General features: G+C 39.9%; 1 protein-coding gene across 5 annotated transcripts in view; it reads right to left on the bottom strand.

Annotated features, from left to right (window-relative positions):
* Positions 1-19,781, bottom strand: part of grid2 (glutamate receptor, ionotropic, delta 2) — a 260,037-nt gene that overhangs the window by 197,113 nt on the left and 43,143 nt on the right. For all 5 annotated transcript variants that reach the window (XR_007490638.2, XM_049763926.2, XM_049763927.2 and 2 more), the window contains one exon: positions 10,329-10,484. Coding sequence is in view for 4 of the 5 variants with exons in the window: in XM_049763926.2 (XP_049619883.1) it covers positions 10,329-10,484 (156 nt within the window). In the remaining variant the exon portion in view is untranslated. The remainder of the gene's footprint in view (positions 1-10,328; positions 10,485-19,781) is intronic.

Below are 19,781 nucleotides of genomic sequence, written 5' to 3'. Positions count from 1 at the left end.
ACATTTGAAATGAATAACTGGTAAGAGGTGCCATCGAATGAATTATACAGTATTTTTTTTCTTGAATCCTCGCCAGAATTCATGATGACATCTCAACGTGGAGTATGCTCACTTCAACCAGTGAAAACTTTAGAATGATTAATCCAATGTTTTCAATTTTATGGAAAATATATATGTGTTCATCTCCATTGAGGTGCTCATTACAGAAGCTTATCTTTCTTAATGAGAAAAAAAATTTCAGAGGCTGATGAGGGCAAAAGTAGTCCACATCAATTTTGGTGGCGATTGATTGCAATTTTGTGACATGAAGCTGACATCAAAACACTCACACAAGCCGACCGGACTGGATTTTAGGTGTTAGGTAGGCTTGGGCAAAATTGACAAAAGTATGCCCCATCTCCAGTATATATTGTATAGGAGGTGCTTCATCAGTCTGAAAAACTTCACAATGAACTCTGATGAACTCTATAGACGCATTATTTGTTGGGATGTTTTGTGAGGGACTATTGCAGCAGTGAGGATGGTGGTAGTTGGTCTCTGTAGCCCTTGCTGTCAACGATTTTATTGTTCTATGGCAGCATGCGGCGGGCCGCGGGCAAACTTGATCAAAAGACAGATGGTTCATGCTGCCCTGTCTTTGGAAAAACACAGGAGGGCTCAGTAAAGGTACACACCCCGTTTCATTTTGATTTCAAGTGGCACACAACATTGGTTTGCCTCCACACCAGGTGACTTCAAATCTAAAATGAATCCAACGATCAGGCTGGGCATTCACAGCTAGGAATTTGATTGCTTTTCTGAAGTCAAACACCATAGATTTCAGATAAGCTTGTTGGGAAAACAGGGTAAACCAGATATTGTGGAAAAAGGCTCCAAATCCCAAGCCCCTGTTTCATTTAAGCACATGCTGACATCAAATTTCTCAGATTACTAAGGAGAGGTAGAAAAGCATATCACTCATGCAGATAAATGCCAAAGAGCTGCCCCCAAAGACTAACTACCTCCGGTAATATTTAACAATTTGGCCCACAGTGCTTGTCAATCGCTGTTTTAGAGGAATAGCAACTATACAAAAAAACAAAACATCGCTTTTGTGGAATAAAACGTTTACCAAGTCATCAAGTGGTTCAAAGGAACGGCAAAGTTTAGAAGTGTCCTCACGAGCCACTTTTTAGATTTCCCGCATGATTTCCTGGCACAAACACGCTGTCTGAAGAACAAAATCAGTTAGTGTTGAAATGCAAAATGGATTAGCACAGCTACTAAAGGTGACTGACATCCTCTGAGACGGGCGCATTGTGCGGACATGGAAAACTGCTCTCCCATTAAGTGGTTGGGGTCTCTACAGGACAGTGATAAAATATTGAATGGATTAGTTGCTCCACAACGTGCAAAATAGATGGTGGGAGTTTACACCCAGCACAATGGTCCCTGTAGGAAATTTGTGATAAAATCCTGTCTTGATAGACTCGTGAAAACTGGAAAGCCATTAGTGTTCAACCGGCAAATGTCAAAACCAGCGTGATCCCAAGGTAATACATGTCAAACAATTTATCCTCAGACATCTCCAGAGTGTCTCCTTGCCCAATATTTTCCACTCCATCATCCTCTCCTCAGTGCCTCTCCACTTGTGAGGTTTTTACATTATCGTCCACCTCGGCATTATGATCAGAACGCCTTCAAGTGATCTCTTCCTGACAAATATGGTGGACGGTCATTTCTTGTAATTGTCCTATTCTTACCACACACTTGATATTTTCCGACATCAGTGTACTCCTGGAAGCACCCGTTCAAGGACATTTCAATCTGTTCCGCTTTTTTTCTTCACTAGAAAGGCTTTTGGAATGCAACTGATTGAAATCACTGGTAAACAAACATTGACCCAATTTCTTATCAATGGGTGAAACTGGTGTTGTGGGCTAAGGGAGGACAGTTTTGCTTTCCATTCCAAATATCCTCAAAATGACCATTACATTTTGACATGTTTCACCCACATTATGTGCACATCCGCAATTTCTCATTTTGTCCATTCAATCGAATTCCCTTGTTCCCTGTACAAGCACTGGAATTCAGATAAATTGTTGCTCCTTTTGAATCTCAGGAATAAGTCTGAGATTTTTATGGTTGCCCTGTTTTGATAGACCTAGTTTTGGTGGAGGGGGACATCTCATTCAAGACATCACAAAGTCTCACATTTTCATCAGGATACATGCGTTTGAAAAAAAATAATGAACTTGCGGAAACTCAGAGGCTCCCATATGGGTGATTAATTAGTTGAAAATATCATAAACAGCAATTCCAAGAGCTTCCAAAAAAGGCTCGCCGCCAGCAAGTAAACCGTGCAACGGAAATATTCTATCATCCCCAGGATTTTGGATCTGCTTCCCAAAACATACTAAACCTGCCCAGGACATGATGCTGGTCCAACATGTGACCTTACAAAGCCTCATGGTGTTTATTTTTTTTCTTTCGTCACCCTCCTCCTCCTCCTCCTCACTATCCTTGTCACAGATCTGATAAGATCTGACATGCATCATCCATGAGTCACTTACCCTCAAATGCAAAACAGGCAAGTTCATTTACACCCGTGTCATGACCACGTCTCCTTTCGTCATGCCTTTTTTAGCCATCAATCTTCCCTCCTAGTCACAGCCTCTTCATTCCGCCCAAGTCTTTACCACCCATCTGCCACTCACCCATCCATGTAGCGCACTCATCCTTCATATTTTCACACCATCCCCCTACTCTGGGTTACCTCTTGACCCAGTGCGATTCGCTTTGTTTTATTTTTCCATCTCAGATTTTTTTTCTGACTCTGACAACCTTCTAGCTAAAAGGTATGAAGGAGGAACTAAGTGCTTTTCCTGCCTATAAACAATGTCCTTTATGCCTGCCCGGATCTGGGAGGGAATGATGAGCGATGTGTGAAGGGAATAATTCACCACTCTGTCTTTTTGTCTCGAGAAGTTTATCCTACAACAGAATACCTCCCTGACATAAAAACAAGCTGTGGGGGACTTTGAAGAATGAAAAATTGAAAATAAAAAAAGAAACTGAAGTACTGTATTTCCTCATCCATCGAAAACTAACAGTCGCCGCCTTCAAATCGATACTTCCAATCGACATTTAATTTTCTTTGATAAGTTGTGGACAGTTTATCTCGCCGGGAGTCATACACCTAAGAGACAAATACTTACTTGTCTTTAACGACAAATAAACATCTTCTTCAAATAGTTGAGAAAAATAAATGCCTCCCTCAAAATAGACCTGTCCTGGATACCAAATTTCCTTGAATGAGTCTGTCTCAGGGTGAAGTAGCCACTAAACACGAATAAAGGCCTCCCTCAAATAGACAACCCTGAGATATTAACAATGATCTCACCAGATGGCATCTATGACGACAATTAGCATATCCAGTAAACTGTGACGTGATTGCTTCTCAGTGTTGTGTGTGCATTTTGCTTCATCCTGCAAGAAATGATAAAGGCCTCGCTCCAAATAAAAGCATGCCCTCACCTGAAGTTAACCTTAGAAAAAAAAATAACATGCATTAGTTGAGACTTAAAATAAGAGTATTTTGGAGGATTAAAAACAACATTTGTTTTTAATGGAAAAAAGGGAAGGCAATATGGTTCTGCACTGTTATCTCGAGTTACACCGAAACTTTTCTATCTTGCAATGTCTGCAGTTTTTGTGCAGTCTTGCTCCCTAACCAACCACACAATCAACAAAAAAACAACGCTACTGGCAGAGCAAATTGGAAACAAGAAAGAGAGCTTCAAGTGCAACTCGGGGGGTGTTACGATTTCTTCAGGGTAACAATAAATACATGATAAGCACATCAAGGTTTTCCAGAGGAAAGATGTTCCTTGTTCTTTACTTGCTTAATTTAGCTCGTTATGAAGGGCCAGCTTTATCCCGCCCTACACACTACTGGGCCAATAGCAAGTACAGATTTTGTTACCATGACAACTAGCAATGAAACTAGAAGTGGCAGTACGTAGAGTCCAGAATCCAAAAAAGCAAATGCGAACTGAGCACACGCAAGCTTCCACAAAGACTATTAATAGTACGATTGATTTCTGTTTTTACCAGTGTGACAGTTGTTAAACAGTTTCCTAAAAAGTGACAGACAATTTGGTCGTCTGTCCATCTCCTTCTCATTAGGCTGGCAGAATATTCCAGCCGACTTGGAATTCCGAACCCGAAGCTTCAGTTCGGTGAAGCAACCCTGCTAACCACTGTGGACCATGGCAGAAATGATGCCATAATAATTGCTCTCAATGGGAAATTGAGTTTTGAGGGTCAACCGGAGAGGACTTCACGCTCAGTTCCCTAAACAACAGAAAAGATGAGATCACCCTGCATGTGTTTATCTTTTAGTGTATGCAGCAAAAGTTGTCAGCACTGTGTCAGCTCTCCCAAGGTGTTTCATTAGTGTGCTTGCTATGTCTCATTTGTCCTTTCACATCTGACCCTGCTGGCTTGTATGAAAAGAAAAGCCACAAATGTATGTGTGCCTGTGGCTTGCACAACCAAACAGGTGGACTCTTTCTGCATTCTTCCACTCGTCACCTCTCAACTCTTTTTATCACGTTAGCTCCATGTCAGTCTCACTTGGGTGATTTAGGCACGTCACGCATTTGACAAGGAGGACAGTACTTGGAGATGTCACTATGGCAACCGAGTGTGCTGACTGACAGCTAGTCAAGCTTGTAGTGAGCATCCACCAGAGAGGCCAGCAAAGACAATAAGCGTGGGAATGGGGAAGAAGTTTTCTCAAAATAAAAAAAAAACATTTATTCATTTATTAAATAAATATCATTCACTCCAGTGCAAGTTATAGTTATAACTTAACAGCTATGCTCGGCCTTCATTCAATCATAAAAAATTAACTGTGCAAAATGTTGCATTGCTCATGTGTCTGTGATTCAAATTTGATAGCTATCAGGACTAAAACATAAATATTTGAACCCTACCCAAAATTGTCTGCTTCAAATTAAAATGGCAGACTTACTGTGTCTGTGCTTTTGGAGACTTGTTGTTGGTCTCCTGATGACAGACATGCCTACCAAATTCCATGTTGCTGAATAAAAATGTCTCTGGGGCGGATGTAATATAGTTTTTTTTTTTCCACAACCAACATTACACCCACGAGAATGAAGAGACCTGCAAAATCTGCTTCCGAGTATGCCAAAGCCCTCGAAATGTCTATTAATTTAAGAGTGAAGAAGAAACACAGCAATTTGAAGTGGGCCCAAATGAGATGCTTAATTATATAGAAAGTTGGCACTCTAATAGTACAAAAAGGAGTTTGTGTGACAGTCAAAGCTCAGTAGGGGCAGGAAGGAAACGTTTCAAAAGATGCAAATGAGCGACCCAATAACAGATCACCCCTAAATGGAATTCACGCATGGCCGCACATTTTCCAAAACAATCCCGCTGGTTTGTTCCCAGCTGTCAGCTGCTGGATTCCACCACACAATACGGCACGTTGCTTCTCGTTCCAAAAACGTAACAGTTGTGAATGGAACCCAAGGCCTTTCACATTCATCTGAATCAAAAGCAAAAGTCAGAAGGACTCAAAACAACAGGAAACACAAAAGACGGAGGGCAGCGAGGAAAGTGGGAAAATGAGCACACTAAACTCAGTGTGGTTGTTGGAGTTGTGCAACATCGTTTAATCAAGATGTGGATACTGTGCAGGGAATTATATGGTCTTGTATAAATAAGATTTGTAAATCAATATAAAGTAGCTCAATGTAATACAGTTGACCTTGAAATATTACTTTAACACATTTACACAAACTTGTTTTATAAAAATATGTCCTAATTACAATTCATTGTTATTTTGGCTCTATATATGATCAGACTATTTTCAATAACATTTGACAGAATTGGCTTTGAGTGTTATTTTATTTCATTTTATTTTTTATAAAATATGACAAACCGTATTTTTTATTGTAAAGAATTACTTTTTAAATAAATTTTATCACACATAAAATGAAAAATGACTTCTACTTCAGTTCTATTTTAATTGTATTGTTTTATTTTCTATTGTGAGACATGATGGAGTAAAATGACATGTACCAATATAATTTTTTTATTTCAGTTTTTTAAAGATATTCTCGAAAAAGTGACGGCATGCATTTATATTTTTTTTCACCAAATTAAATCTCTTACAAAAACACACACTTGATTCCTCACACAGACAAACGTCAACTTAACGTTAGCTTAAAACAAAACACTGCCTCTGTTGCTAAAGAGAAACCTTGCACGCAACAAATGAATAAGACACAAAATACGATGGTAATCCCAGGCATGCTCTGTGCAGGATTAAGAACACAGGTCAACATGGACACACAAACAAATATTAAAGTGGCACACTGACGAGCTTTGCCAGCCGAGGTACACAAATGTCAGGTGTATCCTCACGGGAGAGCCTGAGCATGTGCCAAAACAAAAGGCTCACAGCACAGCTGCCAGGCGAAGGAGATTGAGCAAATTTGGAGTCCTTCTATCATCAGACGATTGAGTGGTACGAATGATTGACCCATTTTAGTTACAACTTCACTATATGATTGACAGAGGGGCCACTGGAGAAAAGAGTTTGAAATGGTTCATTCAAAATGGGAGCCCTTCATTAATTGAAGTCTAGACAAGACAACTTGTGGTTGACATAAATGCAGATTGTTAGTTTAACAAAAATAAAACGTCATTATTTAAAAACAAGTGGAGGTTAGATGAGAAGAAAGAAAGCATAATAAAGAAAAAAGACAAAAGTACAAAAATATCCAAATCACTGCAAATATTTAATAAAAGAAAATGAGTGTGAGCGTGTGCATGAGAGGGAGAGAGAGATTTAGAGTGTAAAGGTGATTTTTAATTTCAATATGGCTTCCTTGTTTACACAATATTTTAAAACAAAATGTAAGGTACGCATTTTTTAAAGACAAATAAACTTTATCCATTTCCTATAAAAAAAGTATATTAATATTGTTTGACTGATCAAAGACTTAACTCCAAATCTTTTAATTTGCATGAGATGAAAAAATGACAATGTGTTGTTGAGTCAGAACAAAAAGAGAAGGCAACAAATAATTTTAAAAGTAAAAGGTTACATTTACACTCTGTCGCCTTTTTTAGAGTTTATTTTCCAATGCATGCACGCATGCCGGCTGTGTAGTCATCAAGTCGGCAAAGCCTCATTTAGTTATTCACATCACACTCAAAGTCGAGTGTTTTCTACAGCCTGAAGGCACTCGCTTCATGCTGACTTTAGCACGATGCCACATAATTCCTCTCCACTTCTACTGACGCAACTGATAAACTGAAAAGATGACAAAAAATATATATTTCACTGACGCTAATCCTTTGAAACTTTAATTAAAGACTCGAGAAGATGAAGCATTTTTATTATCATTGTTCACATACTCCAGTTCGACTTAGCCACCGTGATAATTGAGCTTCACAACAATTTGAAGCATTTTCCCCCCTCTCACCGCCACAATTCTTCATGTCAACAACTAAGGACAATTTGCCGCGTGAAGATCAAAGATGATCAAATTTGCTAAAATTTGGTTACCTGCATGAATCAGTTTTCGCCATGATTGCTTTTGTGCAGTCGAACCGCTAAAGTAAAACAACATTTGATTTATTCAGAAGTAACAATATTGGGAATGACTTTTTTTTTTCAATCATTTACCATAATTATGGCATTGAGCTACCACTGGACCCTACCAAAGATTTTCTGCTTCAAATGAGTCTGCTTATGTCACACTAGCACCTAGAGAGGATATATTTATCCTTCATATCCTTTTGATGTTGGCTAAAATGAGGTCTAGCAAAGCGCATTATACGGCTCATGTGTTCCTGCCATCAATGTCCAAATTTAGTACTAGAGCTAATATAAGGAGGAATGATATGGAAATGTGATGTTTTAACTGCTTCTATACAGATAATTGAATCTCTGGAGTGCCGGACCAGCTGTCAAGTGTGATATTAAAGAGCCAAATCTTTTATCTGCCTATTACACAAAGTGCATCTGGAATTTACATAGTAACTACCCACACACCATGTTTCGACCCCCATGAGTCCAGCACTTTCAAGTAACCGCTGTCTTAAATGCAATCATGCAACACTGGCATCCTCCACAGTTGCGAGACCCCTGCTGTCTTGGGAAATCCAAAAGGTAAGCAGAGCTGCATTGAGTTTTACTGGATTTACAGATAAGTGGCAAATATCAGTGATTCTCTAAAGAGCGACAAGCCTGATTGCAGGGTGAAGTTGTTGGTTGTGTTTAGTCCTGTGTCCCTGAGCTCTTGAAAAAAAAGTCAATTTAGTGTTCCCTACGTCTTTACAGTAACATAAGAAATATTGCCGTCACAGTTGCGGGCAAATGTGGCTACGAGTAAATGTCCCTTGTATGTGTCGAACCTAAGCGGATATTAAAAATAAGCCAAGACAACTATTGAGTTGCCTCCGCCCTGCGGGTCTCGCTCCTCGCTCACCACTTCCTCGCCTCCCGCCTTGCCATAGACCGTTATCCAATTAGGCGATCCTCATTGCTTTAATCAATGACAACACGGACACACTGGTATGCGTGCCACACGCACACACACACTGAACTCCACCTGTTTTCTGGAAGTAGTGGGCTACTATGGCGATACAGGATGGATATTAGGGAGTGAAATATAAATTAAAGTGACAGGAGCAGATCCACATTTAAGTGGCATGCAAGTGAGAAAAATGGGAGGGTGGGATGACCCATGTAAATCAACTCTGATAAACACACACACACAAGAAAAACCCTCAGGGTGGTAAATGCAGTAAATCATTTGGATAAAGCTTTTAAACAGATAATTCGCTGGGAATTAAAATCTAGTTGGGTGGCTCTATTGTTATAGGCGCCTGCATTATTATTATTTGGTTATTATGTAGTGGCATTTTCTATTACCAGCATTAGTATAATGGAAATACTTTGTGGGGTTTGGTAATTTACATAAAGTGGAAAATCCATTGTAAGTGGAGCAATACATAAGACTTAGCATATACTAACAATAATCAGATGTATTATTCATGCTTTGCTAAAAGTGACTAATGACTGCAGCTTAGTAGTTGTGAAGGTCTTCTTTATATTCCAATATCAAATCTACATTTACTACATCTATATATCTATTATACTGCCCCATGGTGGTCAAGGTGTGCACATCAGAAGGAGCAGCTCAGTAGTCATTGAACTCAAGCAGGAAATATTTCAAAAGCAGTTGAATTCTCTTAAATTCTGTCTCACTAAATTATAACTGTATGACAACCAGAAAAGTGGTACAAGCTGTACGCTTGTCTTTTGACTCCGCACCCGTATGGTTCCATCCACCCTTGACCAAAACGGAAAAGAATTTTCTGGCTGTGTTGCCAGTGAGCCAAAGAAGAAGAAGCAGGCCATAAATGAGATTGGCAGACAATGTGGCGGTCTGTTCAGCACCAGGCAACAGGAAGGAAGGCCAAACTGCATTCACTGTGCAACCCAGAAATGTGACTTGCTTAGTGCCCAGTGGGGACCTTTATTGAAATTCAAAATGAAAACATTTGCCCTGTCTAAATTCAAACCAAAAGAAGCAGATGAAGGGTTGTTTGTTTTTGAGCATTTTAAATCCATCTTGGAGAGGGTGGGAATGGAAAATAGTAGTAGAGCTACAAGAATAAAGCAAATGCTATTACTAAATATATTTGTTTAAAGAAAATCGGATTTTCATAATAACAAAAATTTTCACATCGTGTATTATTTTTGTTCTTTTAAATGAGTAATAGTGCCACACTGACGAAAAAAGAAAATAGTGGTCAATAACTACAAAATTAAATGTGTATGCAGTTACAATCCTACAAGAATAAAATGGCATCTTTATTAAGGGAAAACAAGAAAATCGGCAAGAAAAAAGCTGTATTGTCTGGGTTATTATGGAGCAATAATTTAAAAACAAAATCATAACTTTAGTAGAATTAGAACAAAGTGGTCATTTTTGTAAATAAATAATTGAGCATTATTGGAATAATAGGATTATTGGGGTAAGATTTGCTTCTGAAATGGAATTGATGTATGAAGAGAAATGTTACTATTTTAAGAGAAATGGGCATCTTTGGAGGGAGGGGCAGATTTCCACCACACTGATAAATTCGTTTCATTAATTGTGAGTTAGCGGTAATGATAAACAGTGATAAAGTGGATGAATACCGACTTGACTTTTTCATGCCTGACATATTGATTTCCTAAGACGGCATACTAGACTAAATCAGTACTGCTTCAATAACAACAATACGGAGCCACGTACCTTCTTGCACAGCCTGGAATGGGTTGCTCCCATCCACGAATTCCACAGAGATTGTTATCTTCTCTGTCTGCAGGATCTCATTGTTCAGGTTGAGGTCAGCCACGGCGAGGCGGAACACTTCATCGTCCTTCCGTGCAGTTTCGTCGAAGATGGCGCCTGTCAACAAAAAGGACGGCAATGATGAATACTTTGCCAACATATTTTTTCATGTTTTTTTGTGTTTGGTGTGTTCTGTATAGTAGATTAGGATTTATATATAGTACCAGAAAAAAAATAAGGGTTTTTTGTAGCCTTTTTTACTTTTTTTAAAAATATACTATATATTTTTATTTTTATTTATTTTACTTTTCTTTTTGAAAAATGAACAGTTTTTTGTAGCCTTTTTTTTTTTACTTCCGCAGAAAAACGCAGGGCCACCAAGTGTGTTAGACGACACAGTGAAGTGCAATGAATAAAGTGTGCCTGTGCATGTGTGTGTGCGCCAGTGAAATTGACTGCGGGTTATATTAATAACCAGAAAGGTTACACTCACTGATTAAGTTGGCAAAGCTGTGCCTGTAATTGGTGTTGTATTGCTCAATGAGAAGAGTCTCACACTAGCATGGCAGAGCAAATTGCTCCCAAATTCCACAGAGGGTAGCAAGATAATGATTTTGGAGATGATAAATGAAGACTGTCCAAAATCTAGAGAAAAATAGATCACTTCAGTATGATGAAATCTTCGAGCAAGTCTATGATAATGCTTAGCTAATAGTGAGTCCATCCATGTTTGACGAAAACATGACTCAGCCAAAGACTGTTTGGTATGTGGTCATATAAGTGAAATTTTACAAAAAATATGCAAGACTAAACCACAAATGGAAGGGAGACAGCAAGACTAAACCACAAATGGAAGGGAGACAGGAGCCTATTGTGCCTACCTAATAAGACATTCATGGAATGAACATAGAATTCAACTGTATTTAGAATTACCTATAGCTCGAAAGCGAAGCGTGGAGAGTCTCTGTCTGTCAAACGCATGGATACACAATGTTACCCATCTTGCTCCAAGTCAGCTGGGATAAGCCTCACCTAAATACCTACAATATTTACTTGTGTGGATCACCTACAACTAAAAGATTTATACCAAATTGCTAACCCTCCATCAAATTCTATGTTCATTACTTTGAAATCCAAATATCCGAGTGTTCAACCTGAAAGGGTCCACCGCATATCGACAACCTGATGCCGCGTCCTAATTCACTTTGCACTAAATTTAATTAACCTTCGGAAGGACACCTCAAGTATGAAATGCGACTGCCGTTTGAAGGCAGCAGTAAACTTCAAGCTAACTGCTGCTTCATCAGAAGTCCTCATGAAATATGCATCCTTCAATAATGGGAACCATCAGCGTTTGGCAACAGTCAACACCTTCACTCTGATTGAGTATTTGTTCTTTTAATAATAACAATGCAATATAGATGAGACAATGACGTGTGATAAACTTATGGCAAAATTGCTCGGACCGAGCTGTGTAACGACTCAGCCAAGTCGCACATAAGGTGAGAGCGGTCAATCGGCATCGTCTTTTTGGACTGTGGGAGGAAACCGAAGTACCTGAAGGAAACGCACAGAGGCATGGGGAGAACACAAAAGTCCACACAGGAAAGCCGGAGCTGCAATCAAACCCTGCAGCTCTGAACTGTGAGGAGATGTAATAACCAGTGCTCCACCGTGCCGCCTCAAAGTGTAATTCTCTCAACTTTACTATACAAAGTTAAACAAAGTGTCTAAATTGTTTTTGCTAAAAAGCATTGATCAAACGTCTTCTGCTGTTCAAATGTTTTTTGTATTTCTTTCCCTTCTTTGTTTGTTCTTTGATAAGGCGCAAACATATACACTAGTTTGTCCTTGAACAGCTTCAAAAGCACTTAAGATGCCGAAAGTGAAATTAAAAGCGACAAGGAAGGGGAGGAGAGCAATGGTGGTCAATAGGAACGATGTGTTCTTGTTTTCTATGTGTATTAATTTACTGCCAACTGGAAACGTTGTGTGCTTGTCAACTCAATCACCACAACAACATCGAACAGCCAAATAATTTATCTTTATAGATTAAGATCATTCAACAGATGACGGAACGATCATGAGCTGAGCTTTATGGACTAGTTGTATATTTGCACGAAGGATAAAATTCTCAAACTAAAGACGACATAATGGATTGGTTCAATGACTAATATTATGGTTGCTAAATAAAGAAATGAAGGCATGGTTGGATTTCTTTGTATCAACAGAAAATCCTTTACTTCATCCATCCATTTTTTATGGGTCAGGTGACCTGAGAAACTATTCCAGCAGATTTCGTGAGAGGTTAGGTAGAAACTGGACTAATGTCCACATGGCCGATTTACAATTTAAAGATGTCATTGAACCTATCCTAAATGTTTTTGGAATGTGGGAGGAAGCCCAAGCACATAAACATCTAAAACATTGATCCCACATTTGAAAAAGTTGCAGAGAAGATGAAGTAAATGAACAAAACAGAGTAGAATAACAAGCTCTCAATTTCAATTGTCAAACTTAACATGTTTTCCTGCATAAAGTTAAGTCCCAAGTCCCAATGATCATCGTCACACACACATCTGGGTGTGGTGAAATTTGTCCTCTGCATTTAACCCATCCCCATGTGATTTTAATCCATCCCCTGGGGGAGAGGGGAGCAGTGAGCAGCAGCGGTGCCGCGCTCGGGAATCATTTGGTGATCTAACCCCCCAATTCCAACCCTTAATGCTGAGTGCCAAGCAGGGAGGCAATGGGTCCCATTTTTATAGTCTTTGGTATGACCCGGCCGGGGATTGAACCCACAACCTTCCAGTCTCAGGGCGGACACTCTACTACTAGGCTACTGAGCTGACAAACAAAGAAACCACTTGTTAAAAATACGTCTTGTGCAATTTTCTGCATACATTTATTTTGCAATAAATCACCATGTACAGTATATGCAGGTCAAACGACAGTGAAAAAGCCAATACATCCCTCCGTGTATTAATCAAGAAATCCCCAAGGTAACCCGAGGAGTGCAAGTGAGAAATTTCTCCTTTGCCACCTCCTCACCTTCTTTCATTACAGTTTCCTACATTAATTCGCCCCATCGTTAAGGAGGTGTGTGGCCGGGAGAAAATTCCTGTCATAGTTCACTTGGCACCCTGAATCCTTTGTCATGCTGTCACCATAGCTCCGCCAAGGTCGTTGCTATTGCTAGAATGTCTCTTTTTCAACCAAGGTAAAGAGCTCTGCTTCATTCGCACATTGCAAAGCACTAATGCTGATAGCCTTGCTTTCTTCCACACAAATGAACTTTAGGTGGGTGGAGGCTCGGCACAAAGTCCCGACCTCCCCCAGTCATTAGCCAACAGCTCGAACGCAATCTGAAAGTAACCGATTCACCTAAAGGCCGCTCGCTATTCAGTCAGCCGGTGACAGGTCCACTTAAGAGTTGACAGCTTTGTTAGCAGTCATGTAGTCTAGCAATCGGTTGTGTAAAGACAACAAGCCAGAAGATTCCTGGATGAAAGAAAGTAAGGCAGGCTACACGAAAAAATAATCCGATTTTGAGCCCTCTTCTGACCAAAGAATCGATGATCTGAAATACAGGTCTGGAAAGTAGTAGCAACAGGTGCTTCTATTCCACTGGCAGGAAAATGAACTCATTGAGTATTTCTCATCTCTGTTTGAAAGAGTTTCCAAAAATGTGTTGTATAGCCACTGCATGTATTGAATCCTGGCATTGTGCTCTCCCTAAGAGCACATATTTTCCATAAGAACTGTTTTGTCGAACTTGGAATTTCTGCTTCGGCTCTCATTTTCATTCCTTCACTGTCACCTTGGCTCTACGAGTTAACCTTTTCTAAGGTTTCTTTCTCCTCGCCTTTAATGCAGCCCACCTCCTTGGCTTCATTCTACTTTTCTGCTTCATAGTTTTCTCTTACATTTATTCATTTTTCTCAAACAATCTTCCGCCAGGCCCTCAATTTCCTTGAACAGGTTTTGTTCCCCTCCTCCTCCTACTCCTCATCATCTTCCTTTTCTTCATTCTCCTCGCCTTTTTTCCCCTTTACACTGCACTCCAGCACATTTTCCTCACTTTCACACCGTTATTTACACAAGCATCATTCTTCTTCTGATTCTCCCTATTCAAAAGCTCTTATACTCATTTCTTGCTGAAATGACTGTGCTTGGGTGCACATTTTATTCAGATAAAACTTTAGAGCAGAAGTTCACAAAGGACTAACATTTGAACATGTTAAAATTTTCATAAAATATAGAAGAATAACAGGCAGTGATGGAAAAAATGTGGGCAGGAACAAAAGAGAACACATAATGCTACTTACTATCTTATTCAAAACAAACCGTATTATAATAAAAAAAATTGAAATCCAGCTGTCATGCATTATAGACCAGACAATTTAAGCACGTTTTTTTTTGTGTCTTTGAGCTCATTCTCCTGATTAATGACAAACATTTAGGAGGATTTGTCCTGAAATGCTGGTAAGAGACCTGCAGATGTGCACACATCAAAACTGTCACATTACATTTCAGGGTAAGATGGAACTGCAGGATTTCCCCTGTGCATATGCATCTTCCCTTCACCATCCAAACTGTGTTCTTTTCTGTGGTTTACCATCCATCAGTTCATTTATCCATTCGAAACTACTTGTCCTTATTCTACAACCAAAGCTTATCCCAGATGACTTTGTGCAAAAAGCGAGGTACACTGTGGTTTCCATGCCAGTTATTCAGAATACATTTTTACAACCATTCACATTCACGGCTAAAGTTTAGAATATTCTGTTAACCGGCAAGTTTAGGGAATTTGGGAGTACACCTGGAGAATTCCAAGGCTTTCACGTGCGAGAACTTTTAGGGTCAAATTCAGATACTGCAAACAAATCACGGGTCACTCCTGCCTCAGCAGCAAATCATCTCCGCCTGGTTCGGCATATAAAATTATCTAATACAAACACTAAACAATTCAAATGAGCATCGCAAAACCTAGGGCACTGCAACAACACATCTGAATGTTTGCCGCTTACTGGTTCAAATATTCAGTGTGTGATCAGACCAGATAATGCAACTGTGTTTTTAGACTTGATGAGCACGGCTGATCCAATGTTAGTGCCATTTTCCTTGCTCCATATAACGCCAAACAAGTGTGTATTTGTGTTGATGTACCAAAAATTACTTTATCAATAAAGGCACTGTTGGAGATGTATTCATTCAGGTGGAACATAACTGATTAGTCCATAAAATTGATTGTTAGCAATTTAGTAGATTGTGTGAAATGCACTGTTGATGAATCCCTTTAGGTTTGGACCAGCAGAGATGTTGTTGATACGGGCAACAACTACTTGACTGTATAAAGAAGCCTAAACATGACAAGAGATATTCGGAGCTTTAGCAACACACTCACTCGTCCATCTATTGTTGCTCCGACAACACTCAGAACTTTGTGGCATACGTGCTAACCACTTGACCACTTAAGGACAGAACTATAGAAAATATGTTGGTACATAACCAGAATGTTTACTTATCCTCTCAACCCATATTATTGCAGCCTTTCATCCATGACCCTCTTCTGTTACTCCCATCATCCTCTCGGTCTCCTCACTCTCTCTTGCCCTATGCTCTTGTCCTTTCCGGCCCGGTAAAAATCATCAAAGACTCTGGCGGCTTCCCGACAGAAGCAGATCAGTGTCTAAATAGCCATCCTCCCCGACCTTGAGGCAAGCAGCTGAAGCTGCGACTTAAGAGAAATACACTCAATGCTCGGCTTAGCGGCAAATACAGTAATATAAAAAGAGAATCCTATATAACAAAAGAAACCCAAATAGAAACTCCTACGCCCATGTAGGTATCGCTCATAATAAGACCGTCTGTACATAACAGGCAGCCGAGATGTGCTTGAAAGATTGATATGATTAAGGAAACCGATGACTAGATCAACATGGCATTTCACCTCACGTCTCGCTCTCTCTAATTAACTTTGAGTTCCCAATTTGCGCCTTTCTCATCTGCCCACACAACCACACAGCAGTGCTGCCGAGTTGTTCTTACGTTTTTGTCATCGGTAGCAATATTTCAACACCACAGATTTCTATAGAAAAGGCTTATGGCGGCGGCGGTCGTAGTAGTCATCTTTCCGGTGGACAACCAGTCTGTTAAAAAGTCATAAAAAGCAGAACAAAACTCCATCTGCAAACCGATTAGTGGGAAGTTCTCATGCACCGTCGGAAAGTCCATTGAGGACCATGCGCCCCCACCCCATTTTAAATATGGGTCAAGCAGTCTCGAAGGGCTTATAATGAATAGCGACATTTTATTAATTGTTCGTTGGTCATTATAAGGGCTTGACTGGCTCCTCCGTGAGCACATGATGATGGATTATGGTCATGACATTACTCAGCCGCTTTCATTGCATGAAAAATTATGCCAGTAATATCAAGGACAGTAATCTTATGCCACAGTCTTACTTGGCAATACGGGAGGATCGTCTTCTCTGGGATTTGTTCAGAGCTTTGGGACTGTTGCTTTAAAGCAGCAGGGGAAAAGAACGCTCGATTCGCGGCAAGAGGCTGTTCACACTCATGGCTACTTGTGAAAATGGAGCTTTCAAGCATTTTTTTATGTGTCCAACAGTTCACAGTGTCATGTCGAACCTCTTTGCCATTTAACAAGATTGAGGTTAGGGCAGTGGTGCAGAGGTTGCTACTGTGAACTTGTGAATGTGTGCCCTGGCTTTGTCATTTGATTTCAATTGGGAATTATTTGACAGAGGGTGGCAAGAGGTAGGTTGAATGTGTCTTCCACGCTTTTATAAAATGGGTGCTGTTAATTTCTAGATTACTGCATACACCACAAATCTGATTAGGTCTGCATTTTCACTCAGTTATCATCCATGTCAAATGACACAATCAGAAACAATTCAACATCTCTGACAATGTCAAACAGCCTATTTAGTATTTGGTGGAGTTGATAATCCAGGGTTGGAGATAGAAGACATACTGGCACTGTATACTGAAGTTTACAAAGATTGCAATTCATCAACATCTCTGTTGCTGAGTAGCTGCACGCTGAGACGGATCATCACCGCTGTGAGTGCAATTTATTTTCCCGCTCGTTTTTGTCTTGGGTTGTCGGATGGATGTGAAAGTAATTCGAAGAGGAGTTGCTTGTACTTTGTATCTGCCATGTCTGAACGTGGACTTATAGTGCTAACCAGAGGAGCTCACATAACAGAAGTTTTTTACATGAGAGCATGAGCGTGCGGACACACACGCGCGCGCACGCTCAAACACACGTCTACTCTCCAAGTGGCTCTTACTTTATTAATCACCGCAGCGAGGTGGGTTGCCCCTCTGATTTCAACACCCACAGAGGAACATTTGAGAGCTGTAGGTAGCAGATTTCTCATCTATGTGGAGGCAAATCATTGACTAGCTCGCCTTATGCAGCATGGAAGATAGAGTCGCTTCATATATCACATCTCAGTCTGTGTCAAAAGATACAAGTCTGGATTTCCAGATTTCCACAACGTCTAAACTGTGCCAATGTGCTATCCAGTCAGCCATGATAAAATATGATTTAAAATATCGCCAGTTCAGTTAAAAGATTTAATGGCGAGAGTTAGAACTCTGGAAACAAACATTCCATCTATTTAATCTTATTGGGAAGTTCCGTTTGGAAAGGCAATCAGCTTCAGTTCGATTTTGGAGACTCCACCGCACAATGGAAGCGTTTGGCATTGTGAGATTAGGACCACATGCAAATTAGTTTAGAGGGTTTGTCATTTGGAATTCTAATCTGCTTTAACAATCTGTTTTCAGCCTTCCGAGATTTGGTATTCATATTATGGGGGCTTTGATTAAATCCTCGACATATTCCTCAAAAAGGAGCAACAGATTTAGACCAAATGGTCTCCCTTGAACTTATCTCATGAAGCGAGGTGGCAGTTAAAAGGAGTCAGTGCTAATGGAACTACTGTACATCTTTCATCAGTTCCTCTTTATACTTGTGCTATTTTATATACCGCATATTAAGAGTACTAAATTTTACATATCATTGGCCACCAGTAGGCCTGCCTCCACTAAGAGGGACACTGAAGGATGTCAAATTCCTCCTAAGTCTCTTCCATAAACCACCCAGTCCTGTTCTGTTCTTCAAGCGTGTTCCATTTATTTTAGCCCATCATTGTCAGCAACCAAAATACTTTTGTGTTCAAATTCCATGTCCAGTGATGCGGAGTAGAACATTCTGGCTGTGTTGCTTGTACTTTTCTACCTTAGTGATCATGCTGCATACCTCGTACACAGCACAACAGCTGTTGTCTTCAATTATGGCTCGAGGAGATTTTGCTTGGAAGTTGTCGCGGGTCTACCGAGGAGAATTTTAGGAGAGTGACGACGAGGCGTACCAGGTAATACGTTGGAGTTAATGGGCCATGATTCACATTCACACTCTGGCACACATCGCTTTCTCAGCAAAGTGGTTTCGGCCAAATGTATGAAAATAGGATTTATTTTGTGTTCCGTTTAATGGACCCACAAATGTGAGGTTTTCTCCGGCAAAAGAGAAGGATATACTGTTGGCCTTTGCAGAGGTTAGCTGCTGGATTTGACACCCATATTTCCTTGGAAACTACAGTAGTCAACCTAGAATGTATTATATAAGGTGTTGGTTTTACATTCATATTTAAATACTAAAACGTTAAGCATGGAGAGTCTCTGCCTAAATGCACGAGTGCAGTCAATAAATATCCCCATTTTCCACTTTACTTCTCACTTGTCCTCTCTCTTTATATCCTAGGTAAAATGATCTCGTAAAAAGTCAGTTCTTTTGATCCAAGAATAAATCAATTTTAAACTCGTTTCATACAGGTTAAGTCCATCGGTATGCCGGGAAACCATTTTTTAGTGTTTCTCTATAAAAACTGCACAAAACGTTAGACATAAAATGACACAGAGGTAAAGGAGGACCATGGTTGTCCGATCCTGGTTGGATACAACAATCACTAATTATAAATTTGGCCAAGACATGTTATCTATGTCATCATCAACTGTAAATATGAGTGGTGATCAGTTTTGATTCTGCTTTAAACGGTAAAAAAAAAAAAGTGGGTTTTTTTCAGTTTGCATTGTGACTTATCGCAACAGCTGCAAGCATTCAGAGCGCAGTCTTGAGGAAGAACTGATATGAGTCAGAATAACGTCACTTTGCTGGATGGCTGAACTCATTGTGAGAAAATACAAGTCTATCATGCTCTCCACAATTGTGTGAACTTCTCATAACCCTTAGTGCCACCCTTCTCCTTCCATTTTACCTTTTCCCATCCATATAAATGGCTTAATTTCTTTCCTCCGCCGCTGACCCGACTTTACCCGGCAACCCAGCATCGTTACATCTGAGTCAGTCTGATTTTGT

The sequence above is a fragment of the Syngnathus scovelli genome, chromosome 3 (genome assembly GCF_024217435.2).
Source record: "Syngnathus scovelli strain Florida chromosome 3, RoL_Ssco_1.2, whole genome shotgun sequence".
In the NCBI taxonomy this organism is placed as follows: domain Eukaryota; kingdom Metazoa; phylum Chordata; class Actinopteri; order Syngnathiformes; family Syngnathidae; genus Syngnathus; species Syngnathus scovelli.
This window is presented reverse-complemented; position numbering and strand designations above follow the sequence as displayed.